This window comes from Eupeodes corollae, chromosome 1, assembly GCF_945859685.1.
Source record: "Eupeodes corollae chromosome 1, idEupCoro1.1, whole genome shotgun sequence".
Lineage (NCBI taxonomy): Eukaryota > Metazoa > Arthropoda > Insecta > Diptera > Syrphidae > Eupeodes > Eupeodes corollae.
Window position 1 is genome coordinate 172,604,430 of NC_079147.1, and position 15,182 is coordinate 172,619,611.

Genomic DNA, 15,182 nt, shown 5'->3' on the forward strand with positions numbered 1-15,182 from the left:
TGCAACAATCTTAGAAAGGACTATGTCAATAAGATTCACTTGTTTTTTTAAGCAATTTTTTCCCTCGAGCTGTAGAATTATATCTTTCAAGAAATACAATATTATTAATGAAAATAATTTTTCTCTTTAAAGAAGGTTTCTTCAATGCCTTTTTTATATTATTAATTGCAACGGCATCCGAGTCATTAAGCCCATATACAACATCTTCAAATTCTTCATAGTTCTTGGCGTAGTAAGCTACAGCTTCCAACCAAGTTCCCCACCTGGTGACAATTGGCTGTGTGGCAAGAGGAGTCAAGAAATACCTTGTATTGAAATGCTCAACGCGAGATAGTATGCTTTTAAAAATATATTTTTTTCACTAGAGATTAAAAGATCTACATTTTTAAAATTACTTCTTATCTTTTCTACCACTCTATGTAATGCATGCCCTTAACACGTTACGTGAATCAATTTCTGATACAAAATGTTTAACCCTCGAGCGCCCTTTACCTTGTATGGAGCGGCAACAATTAAAAACAGAAGTATTTTGTTTCTTTTTATGCCAACATAATTGACTGTTTGGTCAAAAATTTAGGCAATCGTGGAATGGTTTGTTTTCTCCAACACGTCAACATTTAGCAATACTTTTTTGCGTGAATCTTCGTTTTGGCGTAGCACACCCGCAAAACGTCATTGAATGTCTGTGGCCTCATCAATTGAAATCCATATATATTCGTCTTTGAAGTCCGATTTTATTTTACCTGTTAGTAAAATATGAATTTTATAAATGTAGTTTTTACGCAAATTTGCAGAATCTGGCACGATTTCTTTGGTATATTCAAACAAAATTTTCCAAACTGGGATTATTGAGTTTACTTAACCGAATATGAGATGCAACAAATGCCTCACATACGTATATCCATATTAAAATTACTTTGTTTTGAAACGAAAGGAGTTGCTGCGAGCTCGTAGAATTCGAAAGTTTTGATATAACGTCTCATAGATTTAAGGTGTTGGTCAACTTGGAACTTTTTATCATCGGAGACACCTTTGCTACAAAATAAGCAGAAAGGATCTGTCCATCATTTGTGAAAGTTTGCGGGTTGTCCGAAACATATTTTTTGAGAACTGCAATTACACACGTCTTTGCATTGTTCTAGCTGCTTATCTCTTATTTCTTACAATTCCACTCAAAATCAAATCTTAAATTTAAAACTTTCCAAAAGAAAAATTCTGTTTTCAACGAAAGATCATCGACGACGTCTATAAATTAAAATCCAGAAACTTAAGAATAGAAAAAAAGAACGGTTTGTCAAATGAAACTCGAAATATAGAAGAACCACAAAATTACAGCTATTTCAGCCTACTCACCCAGAAAAAATAATTAAAAACAAGTTTCCCACTGGAACTGATTAGAGTATAAAGTTAAGGCACGAATTTTTGTAGGATTGCTTCGGTTTTGGGAAATTTATTATTGAAAATATGCAATTAAAAATTAAATATGCATTTACCATAAGATATGCAAAAATATGCACTAACGATTAAATTCCATTTCAAAGTAAATTTAATGAATCGTGCTTGTGTTTCTATCCTGTGCTTCTAAATTTTCTCAAAAAAATATCCATTTGCATGGAAATCCTAGCCTTAATTATGACATTTCCACGTCAACAGACGTTTAAAGGAAACATTAAACTGAAAATTGACGATCGAAACAATTTTCTTTATCCCCATTTAAGAATGTGAAGATTATTTTCATTTGTGTGTGTCCCTCGTTTTTTTTTAAGGACGTTTTCCATTTTTTTGCAAATTGATTGGCGATTCTACACCATGTATTTTTGAAATTGCTTCGTCCATTAAATGTATAGTCTCACTGAGAAACCCATAATTCGAGCTATGAACCAGGCAGGTGTCATACATTATTTTTGGATAAAATATTTTCAGTGTATGAGATGCTTTCACCATATAAGGAGCTGCATCTTTTAGAAACAGAAACATTTTATTTTGTTTGATATGTTTTCCAAATAGGTTAACAGATTGGTCAAAAGCTCGAGCGATTGTAGCGTGGTTTGTTTTCTTTATCTGAATAACATTGTCTTAATAATTTTTTGTTGCTTATATCCTCAAATTGATGTAAGATACCTACAACAAATGGACCCTATACATCAATGGTTTCATCAATGAAAACCCATACAAAATATATTTTAAATTTATTTAAACGCCTTGATTCTATGGAATCAAATTTAGGACACATACGCAAATTAAAAAAATAAGGTATCGTCCTTTTAAGGAAAATCTTTAAAAAAAAACACTCTTTTCCAATTAATTATTGCATGACTTCTTTTGTTGAAAAAAAAAAACAGTTTTACAATCAATGTATTGTATGACTTCTTTTATTTATTGGTTCTCCAAGCATTTAAGGCAACTTCCATAAACATTCCTAAAAATTATTGGGTGGGGGTTTCTGGTAAAACTTTAACCACTTTCCGTACCTTTTCACCACAGATATTTTATCCTCTTCTGATTTTTTTTAATGTTCCAAGCATCTCTTACTTTAAATTATTTTTAAAACCTTTTATCTGTTGCACTAAAAAAAGGTTAATTTCCTCATAAAATGGCTTTACCTTGCTGAAGATATGTTCAGAAGTTTTATATGTGATCGTCAGTGTTTTGCGAGCGAGTCAACGAGTTGACAGACTTCACGTTGATTCACATACGCGTCAACGCATTTTCGGACAGTGTTTACCGGAGGGTGCCATTTATGTGGTAGTAAGCGTATAGACACTGAAGTTTTGATTTGTTGGTGACATCAGAGAGCGCACAAAAACAGTTAAAACGTCTTGTCCAATGTATTGACTGAATTTACTAAGCTTAGGTCCAAAAATATCAGGTTCTAAGTTCTAGTTGTGAAAACCACCAATAGAATCTATAAACAAGTGTAGTGCTACAGCCCATTTTTTGTATCTAAACACTTCATTGAAAACAATGATTCTTTTTTTTTGGCTCATGTCGTTTAATATTAAGAAACAAGAGTTTCTTAAAAGTTAAATAAGTTTTGTTTGAATTTGAATTAAAACTGACTTTTCTAACCACAAGATGTAATGGTCCTCCAATATGTATCAGATTATTTCACAACCGTAAATCTAAAATATAAATTATTCCTTGAAAAAATAAATTTCAGAATCCTCTATTAAAAAAAAAAACGTAATGTCATACTTATAAACACATTTTTATTATTATTATTCTTAATCTCTTTTACAGGTGTTCCAGGCAAACGTAACGAAATCTACTACAATTGCTGCCCAGAACCATATATCGATATCACATTCGCCATTATTATTCGTCGGCGAACGTTGTATTATTTTTTTAATTTAATTATTCCGTGTGTTCTGATTGCATCAATGGCCCTGTTGGGATTCACACTGCCACCAGATTCAGGAGAAAAATTATCATTAGGTTTGTAAATAAACAAACAAACAAAATTCCATTAAGTCAATAATTATAATAATTCTTATTGGTTTTCATATTGCGTTTTACTCGTACCTTAAAAGGAACTTAATAATATAACAAGAAAATAGAAGAAAGTACTTTTTATTTGTGTATACTCGTTTTATACATATAGACGCAGATAGATTTCAATAATCCATTTCACAGTATTATGGCATCGAAATAAAGAATAAAAAAAAGAAGTAGTTCTTTTGATTATCCTCACTATGCTAAGTGTGCAGTACTCAAGCAGTTTAAATTACGAATTGCATTCCTAGAGCCAATTTATAGAATTTTTAAGCAAATATAAAGAACGACGATGATGATGATGTTGATACTCTTCGCATTGAAATTCAAAACCATATCAAGAATGCGGGAGGAAAATATCACTTCGACTTATGTATACCAACTTTCATATACGACTTTCATACACGTACCATCCAAACAGATTTCGTATTTAAAATTTTCTGCTGCTGACGAAATTATTTTTTGTTTTTTTTCCTTTTTTTCATCATACTCAATAAATTCAATTAAGATGATAGATTTCTCTACCAGCAAAAGAAAAGGAACAAAAATAGTTTTCACTTTAACAAGGATTACTTCGCTTTAAATTAGATGGGTGGTTTTTAACATCGCCCGATGACAATGACACTTGGGCATACACAATTTTAATCTTCATTGAAACCCTTAATAAACATCAGAAAACTTTTTGTTATTTTGTGTTTGTTGTTTGAGTGTGTTTGTGTGATGTTATGTGTTGGTATATCCTTGTGGCACTCAATTTCACTTGAGTCCTTACTCTCGTAGAGACCGACTTTTAAATAATTCATAGCTATATTTTAGCACGAGGCGAAGGACTTTGACGGCTTATATGGCTACGAAACTACGGTGGACGCCTTCTTTAAAATCGAGAAGATTTGTGCAGGGCAAGAATAAAACAAAACTTGTCAATATTTGCACTTTGCTATACAATCAGCAAAACAATATTGGGCTTTCTAGAGTGCACATGCAAACATAAAAGTATGTCCTTTCCTGATTTTTTTCTGTTTTTTATTCTACCTTACATAAAGTCCTTGGAAATACTGGTTTAACTTGATCCAACAGCGAGGTTACAAAATGTTCAACTAAGCGAGTAACGTATAGGATGGAATGGAAGGAAGAGGAAACACCAAAATAGCGATGCATCAAATATTCGAAAAAGTTTTCTAGTCTCTGCATTACCCTGGTTCGAAAAGGAGCAAGGATATAAAAGAATAACTAACCTAGAAATTAATTTAAATATGCATAGTATCTCTTTTATAGTGTGGTAAACATTTGTCAATGTTTTGCATTTTTTTCAATCAAATTAGTTTGAATGGTTGATGACATGCATTTAAGAGAAAGCCATGATACAAAATTACGTTACTCACATAAGAGACACAAAATTAGTTGAAGTCAATATATTAATTTTATTTGCATGCAACTTTGTTGCACCTAACCGACTGAATTTTGCAATGGCTTCTTTCCCATTCACTCCGCTTATAACTCCAAAACGGATGGACCGATTTCTATGGTGAACACGATTTTCGGGCTGCTATCTGGTCGGAGCGATTTTTCTACACCATTGTCATAAGATACTTTATTTTTGTTAAGGTTACGTTATGAATTTTATTCTTGTAGCATTTATTTTTTGTGTAGCACAGTAAAATCAGAATCTTAACATTTTGGAATGCAAAGAAAAAATAACTTGCTTAAATTATTTAAATACGTTTTTCATCATAAGTATCAATTTTCTGTTAACTACGTTGTTCATAAATGCGGTGAAAAAACGTGCAATAAAGTAAAGCGATTGAAAACTAGTGACTTACAACTCTCAACCTACCCTGTGTGCTATTAATGTTGAAAGGAATGGGAGGGACCTACAGTTTTAAGCCGAATCCAATCGTTTTATATGAGATTTGAGAAAGCACTTTCCATGACAAAAATTACTCTTGGGCGATTTGTCAATTTCTTGCAAAAGGCAGTACCCGTGAAAAAAACTTTGGATGGCACAGGCAGAGATCGACTCAAGACCTCTGGCATGACAGTCTTACGAACTGAACCTTATTATACTTAATCAAAGGTAAGGCCGAATTAGATTACAGTTGTGAGTGAGTGATGCTTTGAGGTTTGGGTGGGGGATGCTGCAGCCCCTCCTGCTTGAAGACACTATATAATCTGGGGTAGGTACGCGGTTGGGTGTTTTGTTTTGTAGTATAGATACGGTATCATGAACTGGTATTTAAATGTCTCCCAAATGGTTTCGTTGCGAAATTTAAGACCAAAACCACACTTACGAGTATGTATATAACCCGACTTAAATGTTTCGAGTAATTATCTATCCTGCTGAAACCCATATTTTTAGAAGAATTTCATCTGCGTATGAAAACATGAGGCTTTCTTTATTTTATAATCATTTATAAATATTGCGCGAACTGACCAACTCAGATTTTTCTGCACATTTTCGAGGAAGAGGATATGTTTTCAACTATTCTTTTCCTTTTGTTGGTTGAACCTATGGCAACCTTAAAACTAGAGAAGCGCACTGAGTTTGCCAAAAAAAAACACCCAGAAAGAAGATGGCAATTTAGTAAAACAGACAAACCAATCTGAGTCCGATGATATTATAAATTATTTAATAAATTTCGTAAGCTAAAATAAACTCATATTTATTTAACTTGGGAAGATGACGAAAGTTTTACTATTTTAAGAAAAATAAAAGTACTTGCCTTTTAATAATCAAATTATTAATGCATTAAGCAAATTAATGTTTAACAAGTTAAAACAACCCACTGATTTTGCGTGTTTAAATTCCTTGAAACAAACATATTCCATTAAAAAATTCCACTGGAGTAGGGCTCTTTCCAAGTACTCTAAATTCACAACATATAATATCGCATTTGCAAATTCATTGCATTCAAACAAAATGGGTCACTCAAATAACTAATAGTAAAGCCAGTAGTTTTAAGGTATGTGTAGGTATATAAGTATGCATTGGCCATGATGTCAACGCTATAACGTACCCAGAAACAATTTTGACCCATTTAAATAGTATATTGCTAGGCCCTTACAATCCCCAGGCAGGCTTATCCTAAATATTCAAAACCAATAAAAATAAAAATTAAGCAGCAACATCTCCCCCTTTTCTGTATATCTGTGCCTCTGGGAAAAGCTGCAAGGCAAACCTGGGTATTGCCTGTGACTTGCAATTCATACATTTTCAATAACCCTGTGGCTGTAATTATTTGAGTAATACCTCCAATATCAATTTCCAATGTTGCATTAGCCACATGCAGTACCTGTATTACATACATTTATAAAATAAACACAACATATGAAATACACTTAGTGCAAACCTTGACTTATGTGTACATCAGTAGCAGCATTTCAAAGCAATATTGCAAGTGTGCTAACTTGCTTATTGCCGTGACCCAATTCTGTCGCAAAAATTTAAGCAGAAACTATTATCTACATATATATTTATATTCTTGCAATTTCTATTGATTTTTAATTTATTATTGTCCTTTTTGGTATTTTTTCTCTTATCATATACAGGTGTTACAATTCTTCTCTCACTTACTGTCTTCCTTAATATGGTAGCAGAAACGATGCCCGCGACATCCGATGCTGTCCCACTTTTAGGTATGATACATTTATCCATCCATCCATCAGATTTTTTTTATTTAAACACAGATTTATCGATAAATTTATTAACTTTAATATTCCATTGTATACGCATCGTACACCAACCCTCACACCGGCAACATCGCAGGTACATATTTCAATTGCATAATGTTTATGGTAGCGTCATCCGTTGTGTCAACGATATTAATATTAAATTATCATCATCGAAACGCTAATACTCACGAAATGTCCGAATGGGTAAGTTTAAGAGTGTTTCATATTTATTTTGATGTTGCATTTAAGATCCTTTATACCTATTATAATGTTGTACGATAAGTATTTTATTTATTTAAGTATATCGTATGATAAATCCTTTTTAATTATTTATTATTATTAACATTGTAATCTGAAAAGCAGGTTTTTGGCGAAGGCAGTTATCGGGGAGTGGGAAGAGGGGGAGTGAGGTAGATCAAAAAGGCCTTTCGCATATATTAATAAAATAATGAACCCTGTTGTGTTGACAGGAAAATGAAACAATACCAGATCGTTTATAAAAACATAAATAAGATTGGAAAGAGTTATCCTGTCGGGTGAAGTGAAACTTGTTCGAATGTAAATTATGTAGCCGGAAAGTTATTAAAAATTTAAGTCCTTCCGAACGTAGTAGATGAGGTATATTCTCCTGCTTTGTTTTTTATTGTTTTGTTTCTTTTTTTTCTGAAAAGGTTGATATGAGTAATAATATACAAAATCATCAAAGGCAACAAAACTATGTATACAAAGCACATATGTGTATTGTTGAGAAATTTAATTAGTGGTAATTGGTTAGGATTTGGAAAAAATAGGAACTGGTATTATTTAAGGGTTAATTGCAATTTTTCAACAGGCTTTTCATAACTACATAATATTATACCTATACGATTCACAAAAATGCTGATGATTGATTAAAATGAAATAGAAAAGCGCATAGTATGGTTAAATGGTGATTTTTTAAGACTTGATTTTTTTAATTTTAAATAAAACACATACAATGAATGTGTATGGTAAGAACTTAATTATGGTCTGAAACAGCGGTTTCTGACATTTACCCTATAATATCAAGTATAGATGGCTTCTATCAAATCGGTGTTTAAATAATTTGTTGTTCTAATGATTTTTTGAAATTTCGTATAGATAATATTCACAGCATTTCTGAAGAACCTATCCTAGATCACTTCTTCTAGCTTTATAACTGATACTAAAAAAAAGCAAATTAATTTGGTTTCTTAATCATTAATTGTAAAAAAAGTGTACAAAAAGTTTTATTCAAAAGTTTAATTTAATTAAAGCTTATCTGGGTTAACCAAAGTTTTTTTGAATATATACATTTTATAACCCGCAATATGAGTCGTAGCTACATATACTGAAATTTGTCGGTATCGGAGCTTGAAATGGGCAATAGGTTTTATATCATCGTGTAAAAGCGGTTTTATTTTATTTAATATTTTTTAGAAAATTTGTTCAGATAATTTAATTTAAGGATTGCTTACAGGTTATATTAATGGTTCAATGAGTCAACCGATGTTTACCATTCTAGTAATCTAGTCAATATTTCACTCAATTTTGTTTGCCATCAATAGTTTTCAAGTTGAAGATATAGCTTATTAAAGGTGTTACTTTTCAATAAATAGACTTGATTTAAACCTTAAGTGTTTAAGTCAAAATCTTAAGTAGTTTCATCGAAAAAAAAACAATAATACAATCGGCTGTATTATTGTTTGTTTCTAACTGCGTTGATTATTGAAATAATTTTTATATTGCAGAACATGCAGCTATAGGTTACTTTCAAACCCTAAAGCCCATTTATCTGTTAGATACAAAGGATCACATAATAAGTATTGTAGTTACAAATTTGTATTTATTGCAATCATTTCGTTATCGTAGTTACCGATTGGTGAATCCTCTCACGGCCACAGCACTTCCATACCTATTCATGTCAGTGACTCCAATTTCACTATACAACTGCACAATCAACTTAGTAGGTATTTAATTCAAAATAACACCGCTAAATGTGCATAACTTCCCATCAGGACAGCAGAAAAAACAACAACAACTTCCTCCTCTACAAAGTTTGCGCTTAAACTTCACAATTGACTCCAGGACATATAACCGAGCCAGGCACCGCCATTTACAATCATTACGCAACTGAACCCCTTGTATCAAGAAAAAGCAAATATATAGATGAGTAATCTCCCTTGAACCCCCTTCTGAGGATTAATTCACATGAATTTATAAATAATGGAAGCTCCAAGCTTTTTTGCATTGCACTATAAACTTTCTGCAGGACATAAGCATAAAAACAACAAAAAAAACTGCACAGCAAGAAACTTTAGGGCATATTTCAGAAAATCCAACAGGGATATATGTGCATGCATATAATATTTAGGAGGGGCAAGTAAGAACCTTTTGTTTTAGATCTATACGAGTGGATTTTCATTCAAGTATTGTAATAATAAGTCTCTACATGAATGATCAATTGCCAAACAAACTTTTAGGTGCATCTTTTGTGTATCCAACACATTATTTTTCTCTTCATTTCAATCCATCGGCATTGTGTCCTTTAGTGGAAATCCAATAAAAAGCCTTCCAGAGAAATATAAATGCGTATGTACGTAGATATCCCAAATATCTTACAAATCAAGTCGAATCTTGAATTTCATTATGTGTCCTTTATTTTTTAGATATTGAATATACATTGGTGCATATGGAGCAGTCAAGCACATAAATAAAAGCAAATGCATTTATTTTAAAAAAATCGTTGTCTTTACACAATAAACGAACATACATGTCAATTTGATCCTTTTTCGACTTAAATTGTCTAATGGATTAATTTTATGTGTATAGATAGGTCGTATGTCCTTCCCGCCATCATTCTTGCCATCATGATACCGAAATGATATAGTGATTGATTTAATCAATAATGTTTTTGGTCCTCTTAGTAGGATTATAATAAATGTTTGTTTTTAGTATAATAAGAGTTGCCAGAAAATTTCAATAGAATTTGGAAAGAGAAAAAATGAAAACAAGATGTACATTTTTAAAATTAATAAGTAGATTCATATGAACAACTATCGAAGGGGTAAAATGCACAATGAGTTTGACATGTATGTTCTTTCGATGCCATATTATTATTTTTTTAAATGAAAAATATATTCTGAGATGATCAGTTTTGGTTTGTTCGCTCTATCTTTAAGCAGTTTTTTGAATTGAACTGAAAATTGCTGCCAATTTAAAAATAAAATGTCCACCATCCAAATAGGTGGAAAGTTGTGTGAGTTAAAATCATAATATAACTAAAAATTAATAAAATGTTGTATAAATATGTAGTACATTTCAAGACTATAACAACTACTGTTTTGTTCTTTTGGTTATACTTAAACTTTTTTCTTCTTAGGAACTCTTATTAAAGTAAATGTCCCAGATTAATAGAAACATAAATAAACTAACATGCCAGTCCATACATCCATTCCACCGATTATTTGCCATTTATTGACATGAAAAGTATAGGAAGTGTGAATTCATTATGTTGAATTTGCAACTAACAAATTTGTAAATTCAAATCCAAACAAATTTGTAAATTCGGAACGTTCCAACTCAGAAACTATTCGTGAAAAATCAAAAACCATTGGCTTATGTCAATAATCTAACCAAGTCGTAGCCATTAGACCAACTACATTTGTTGCAGATTTGATCTACTGTATACCATGTAGTATTAGTTTGGTTATTTTAGGTTTTATACTTTCTGTATAAATTATTTCAGTTAAGGCGTTTAAATGTTTTGGGTTTTGCCAGATTGATGAATCACATATTTCGCACAAGTAGTTATGTTAGGTTACACAATCCAAGCTATATAGGCACCCACTAGTGTGAAGGTTAATTAACTGAGGGTACTTTGTGGAAAGTTAGAACACATCAATAAAACAATCCTGACAAGCTACCAACATCAAAATGGAAAGGTGTAGTTTAAACATTACATAATGAAGTTTTCAAGTGATTGTAGTATGCTATCAGGTTTATGCTTTATGGGCAATTTGATTTATTTTATTTGAGAAATATGAACATTGATGAATAAGGATGCAATAAATGAGGTGGTAATGAGTCTTAGATATTTATTTTTAACTTCCCGTAGGATGTTATTGTAATAGTTCCGATTTGTCAAATTGAAAATTTTAACATCTCTCGAGGTTTCAAGGTCCCTAGAGTCGAAATAAAAATTTTTAGAAAGATGCCTGTACTTACGTTTGTATGTCAGTACGTTCGCGACGTTTTTTTCGTCGTCCTTATAGCTCAAGAACCAGAAGTGATATCGACTTCAAATTAATGTTGTTATAAAGAGTATAAGGCAGAAAGATGCAGAAAGGCCTCTAAAGAAAATTGCGTGGGTGGTTTTTTTGGGTGGCACTTTAAAAAAAAGGTGAAAACTTTGGTTAACCCTAAATATTTTATGAACCGAAAACGCTAGAGACTTGAATTAAATTTTATATAATTTTGCAAAAAGTTTTTGTCACATCTTTATAAGTAAATTTCTACAAGATATCAAAATTGAGATGACAACTAAAAATAATAGAAAGTAAAATGGCAGACAAATAAAGAACTTGGTGAGGAAAAGAGCGCGAATTCCTATTTGTTCCTTTTTGTACAAAAAATCATCCATTTTTATAGAAATAAAGAACTTGAAATTTGCTCGTTAAAAATTCGTTTAAATTGTTTTATTTTTCGACCAGCGTAACAATATATTGTAAGGTGGTACCATACAAGTATATTTTTTGAAAAAAAAATCCAATTAAAGGTTTTTTTATAAATAAACAAAAACTGAGAAAAAAAAATGTGTCACCTCGAAAATTTTACGAATACAAAATGATTTAATCTCCGAAACAATTTTGTGCAACGAAAAATAACGCTTTTAACACCTGGTAAGATTTTAAGAAAAATCGAATTGACAGTTTTTTTTACAACAAAATAAAAACCTAAACAAAAAAAATTAACAAAAGTTGGTCAAAATTGATTTTTGACTCAAATATCTTTTCAAAACTTTGAGATATTGGCTTTTGACTCCTTTTATCTTTTTAAAAAACTTTCTTTTACAAAAAACTGAAAAATCTAATAGACATTTTTTTTTACAAAAATTAAAACCTAACAAAAAAAAAAACATTATTAAAATTTAGTAAAAATTTACTTTCGACTCAAATAGCTTTTCTATTTCTTTAAACGGACAAAATTTTTGTTGTTAATTTTAAAATGTTTAAGAATAATTCAACATACAACTTTTTTAAGCCAACCCTACAAACTTTTAAGAAAGACAAATCGACAGACGGGATAAGAAGTTATCGGTGTGGGTCGGATCCCAGCCTCTTTTTAAATTTAAAATTGATTTTCTTACTAAATTTATACAAAGAGATAACAATAACGCCAATAGTTATAAAAATATTGTCGGAAATATCTTATGTTTTAAGAATATTTCGCTTTTTCTCATCCAATAATCCAACTAATATTTAAATTTAAAAAACAATTTTAGTTAAAATAACAACACAATTTATTATAAGAACGAGTCTTCCGATAGCGAAAGAGTTCATAAAAATATTTGCGAATATTTTAGAATATCGTACAATACGTTTAATGATACAAGCCATAAAGCTACGGCAAAAGTAAACAAATAACATCTCCATGATAATAATACAGATTGTAGGTTGAAAAATACAAGTAATACAAATAAAGTAGAGAGTGGGAAAAAAACCAATTACAATCTTGTCATTTAGCGGGCTAATTTGTTTGTATTTTATTTACATGTATAAAATATATTTGCATTGTTTTTTTTTTTAATTTTAGATACGAATCATATTTTTATGTTGGCTACCGTGGATTCTTCGAATGAGTCGACCCGGTAGACCACTAATATTGGAATTTCCACCAACACCGTGTTCTGATACTTCATCCGAAAGAAAACATCAAATTCTTTCCGATGTGGAACTCAAAGAGAGGTTTATTAAAATTTTAATTTTTAAACAAGAAACACAAATTTATATAAAATATTAAACTTTTTATTAGGTCCTCAAAATCCTTACTAGCAAATGTGCTGGATATCGATGATGATTTTCGGCACAATTGCAGACCAATGACTCCAGGGGGAACACTGCCACATAATACTGCATTTTATAGAACTGTATACGGGTATGAAAAGTGAATATTTGTCTAAGTTTTGAACAGATTAGGGCAAATATATTAATGTGTTCAAAATTATAGTCAAGGTGATGATGGTAGCATTGGACCGATTGGCAGTACAAGAATGCCAGATGCCGTTACACATCACACGTGTATAAAATCCTCAACAGAATACGAACTAGGGTTAATTCTAAAAGAGATACGTTTCATAACGGATCAGGTATGTTTTATATTTACTATTCGTTCTATTTATAAAGTAAAACTAAAATATGACTTTAAATACAATTTTTATGTTAATTATGTTATTTTAGGTTATTTGAATGTTGTTTATTAGAAATAAAACTATTTAAACTTTTTAATTATCAGGTGTACAAAAACTGCATGCCTGCATTTCTATTAGATTAAAAAAAAAATATACAAATAAAAAACATAATATTTACCGAAATTATCAATTTTTCTTTCTCCTCTCTTTTTCGTTTAATTATTATTTTAACAAAAAATTTATCTATATCAAAAAACAAAATAAAAATGATCGAAAAAACATAGCTCCGTAAAGAAGACGAGGACAATGACATTGCCAATGATTGGAAATTCGCAGCTATGGTCGTTGACAGACTGTGCCTTATCATATTCACAATGTTCACAATATTAGCCACAATAGCTGTATTACTTTCAGCACCACATATTATTGTCTCGTAGCCATATGAGAGGAGTTATTGTTATTGGTTTTATTATAAAATCAATTTGTTAATTATTAAATTAATATCGAAACTTTTTAAATAATCTAAACCAAAAGAAAAAAAAAACACTGAAAAAATTAAAAAATAAATTTTTGACCATCAAAAATTTAACCAAAAAAACAAACAAATTTAAATTAAATTAAATTTCTTTAAACAAACAAAAGTAAAACACTCTTCCACTTAAAACAAATTGTATTGAAGGGAAGTCATACAACATTTAACACATACAACACAAATTAACAAAAAAAAGACAAACACACCTACACTATTTTCATTTTGTACCGGAGAAAATATTTTTTATTAATTCGCAAAAAAATAATATTAAAAAAAACACAAAAAAATCGAAAAAAAATCAGAAAAAAATAAACAAAAATGTATGAAACGACAAAACTTTTATTTTCAAGAAATATAAAAAAGCAAAACGTTACTAAACACTAAGTGGATGAAAAGAAAAACAGAATAAGTCGATATTTAAACCAAAATAAACAGTTGTACATATTTAAAAAAAAAAAGTGAGAACAAAACCGAAATAAAAATTAGGCATCAAGTTAAATATAATGCATTCAAATATAGATAAACATATACATTATATGCGGGTACTTATACATACGTATGTGCATATAAACTGTAATGAAAATATAATATTCGCACAACAATGGTGTTTTCTTTGGGGTCCTTACTTCATTATTTTTTCCCAGTATTGACTCAGAAACATGTTGATTTCCAACATTCAATTCAATTTCTATCAACTTTTAGAAAATATATTATTTTTACATTAAAAAAAGAAACATTACAAAAATGTTATCGAGCTGTGCAATAAAACTACCCATATTATCTTATAGATAATAATAATGACTTGAGACTTGGAAGCATGCAAAAGGTACTGCAATAATTTATAATATCAACAACACCTATATTCTAATTCCAAAATGTAAGCCCTTGGTCCAAATTATAAATGATTGAAATCTATATGAAATCTGTCGTAATTGCATAATATTGCTGTGCTATAGGCTGGAGATCTTAGATTGTTGTCATTTACAACATAGTGATATCATCAGCAACTCTGTTCAAGAGCAATTTCCTGATATGAAAAATTATTCAAATACATTTTTCGTAACTCATGTTTTTTTTTTTTTA

The 15,182-nt window shown here is 30.5% G+C and overlaps 1 protein-coding gene across 2 annotated transcripts in view; it reads left to right on the forward strand.

Annotated features, from left to right (window-relative positions):
- The window catches only part of LOC129940601 (neuronal acetylcholine receptor subunit alpha-7-like), a 141,806-nt gene extending 127,117 nt beyond the window's left edge, over positions 1–14,689 (forward strand). The window contains exons 7-13 of one of the 2 annotated variants that reach the window (XM_056048987.1): positions 3,241–3,435; positions 7,039–7,125; positions 7,256–7,365; positions 12,973–13,124; positions 13,192–13,323; positions 13,387–13,525; positions 13,852–14,689. In XM_056048987.1, coding sequence (XP_055904962.1) covers positions 3,241–3,435; positions 7,039–7,125; positions 7,256–7,365; positions 12,973–13,124; positions 13,192–13,323; positions 13,387–13,525; positions 13,852–14,004 — 968 coding nt within the window. In that variant the 3' untranslated portion in view covers positions 14,005–14,689. The remainder of the gene's footprint in view (positions 1–3,240; positions 3,436–7,038; positions 7,126–7,255; positions 7,366–12,972; positions 13,125–13,191; positions 13,324–13,386; positions 13,526–13,851) is intronic. The other variant, XM_056048988.1, reaches the window with a different exon arrangement.
- Positions 14,690–15,182: the final 493 nt, after the last annotated feature.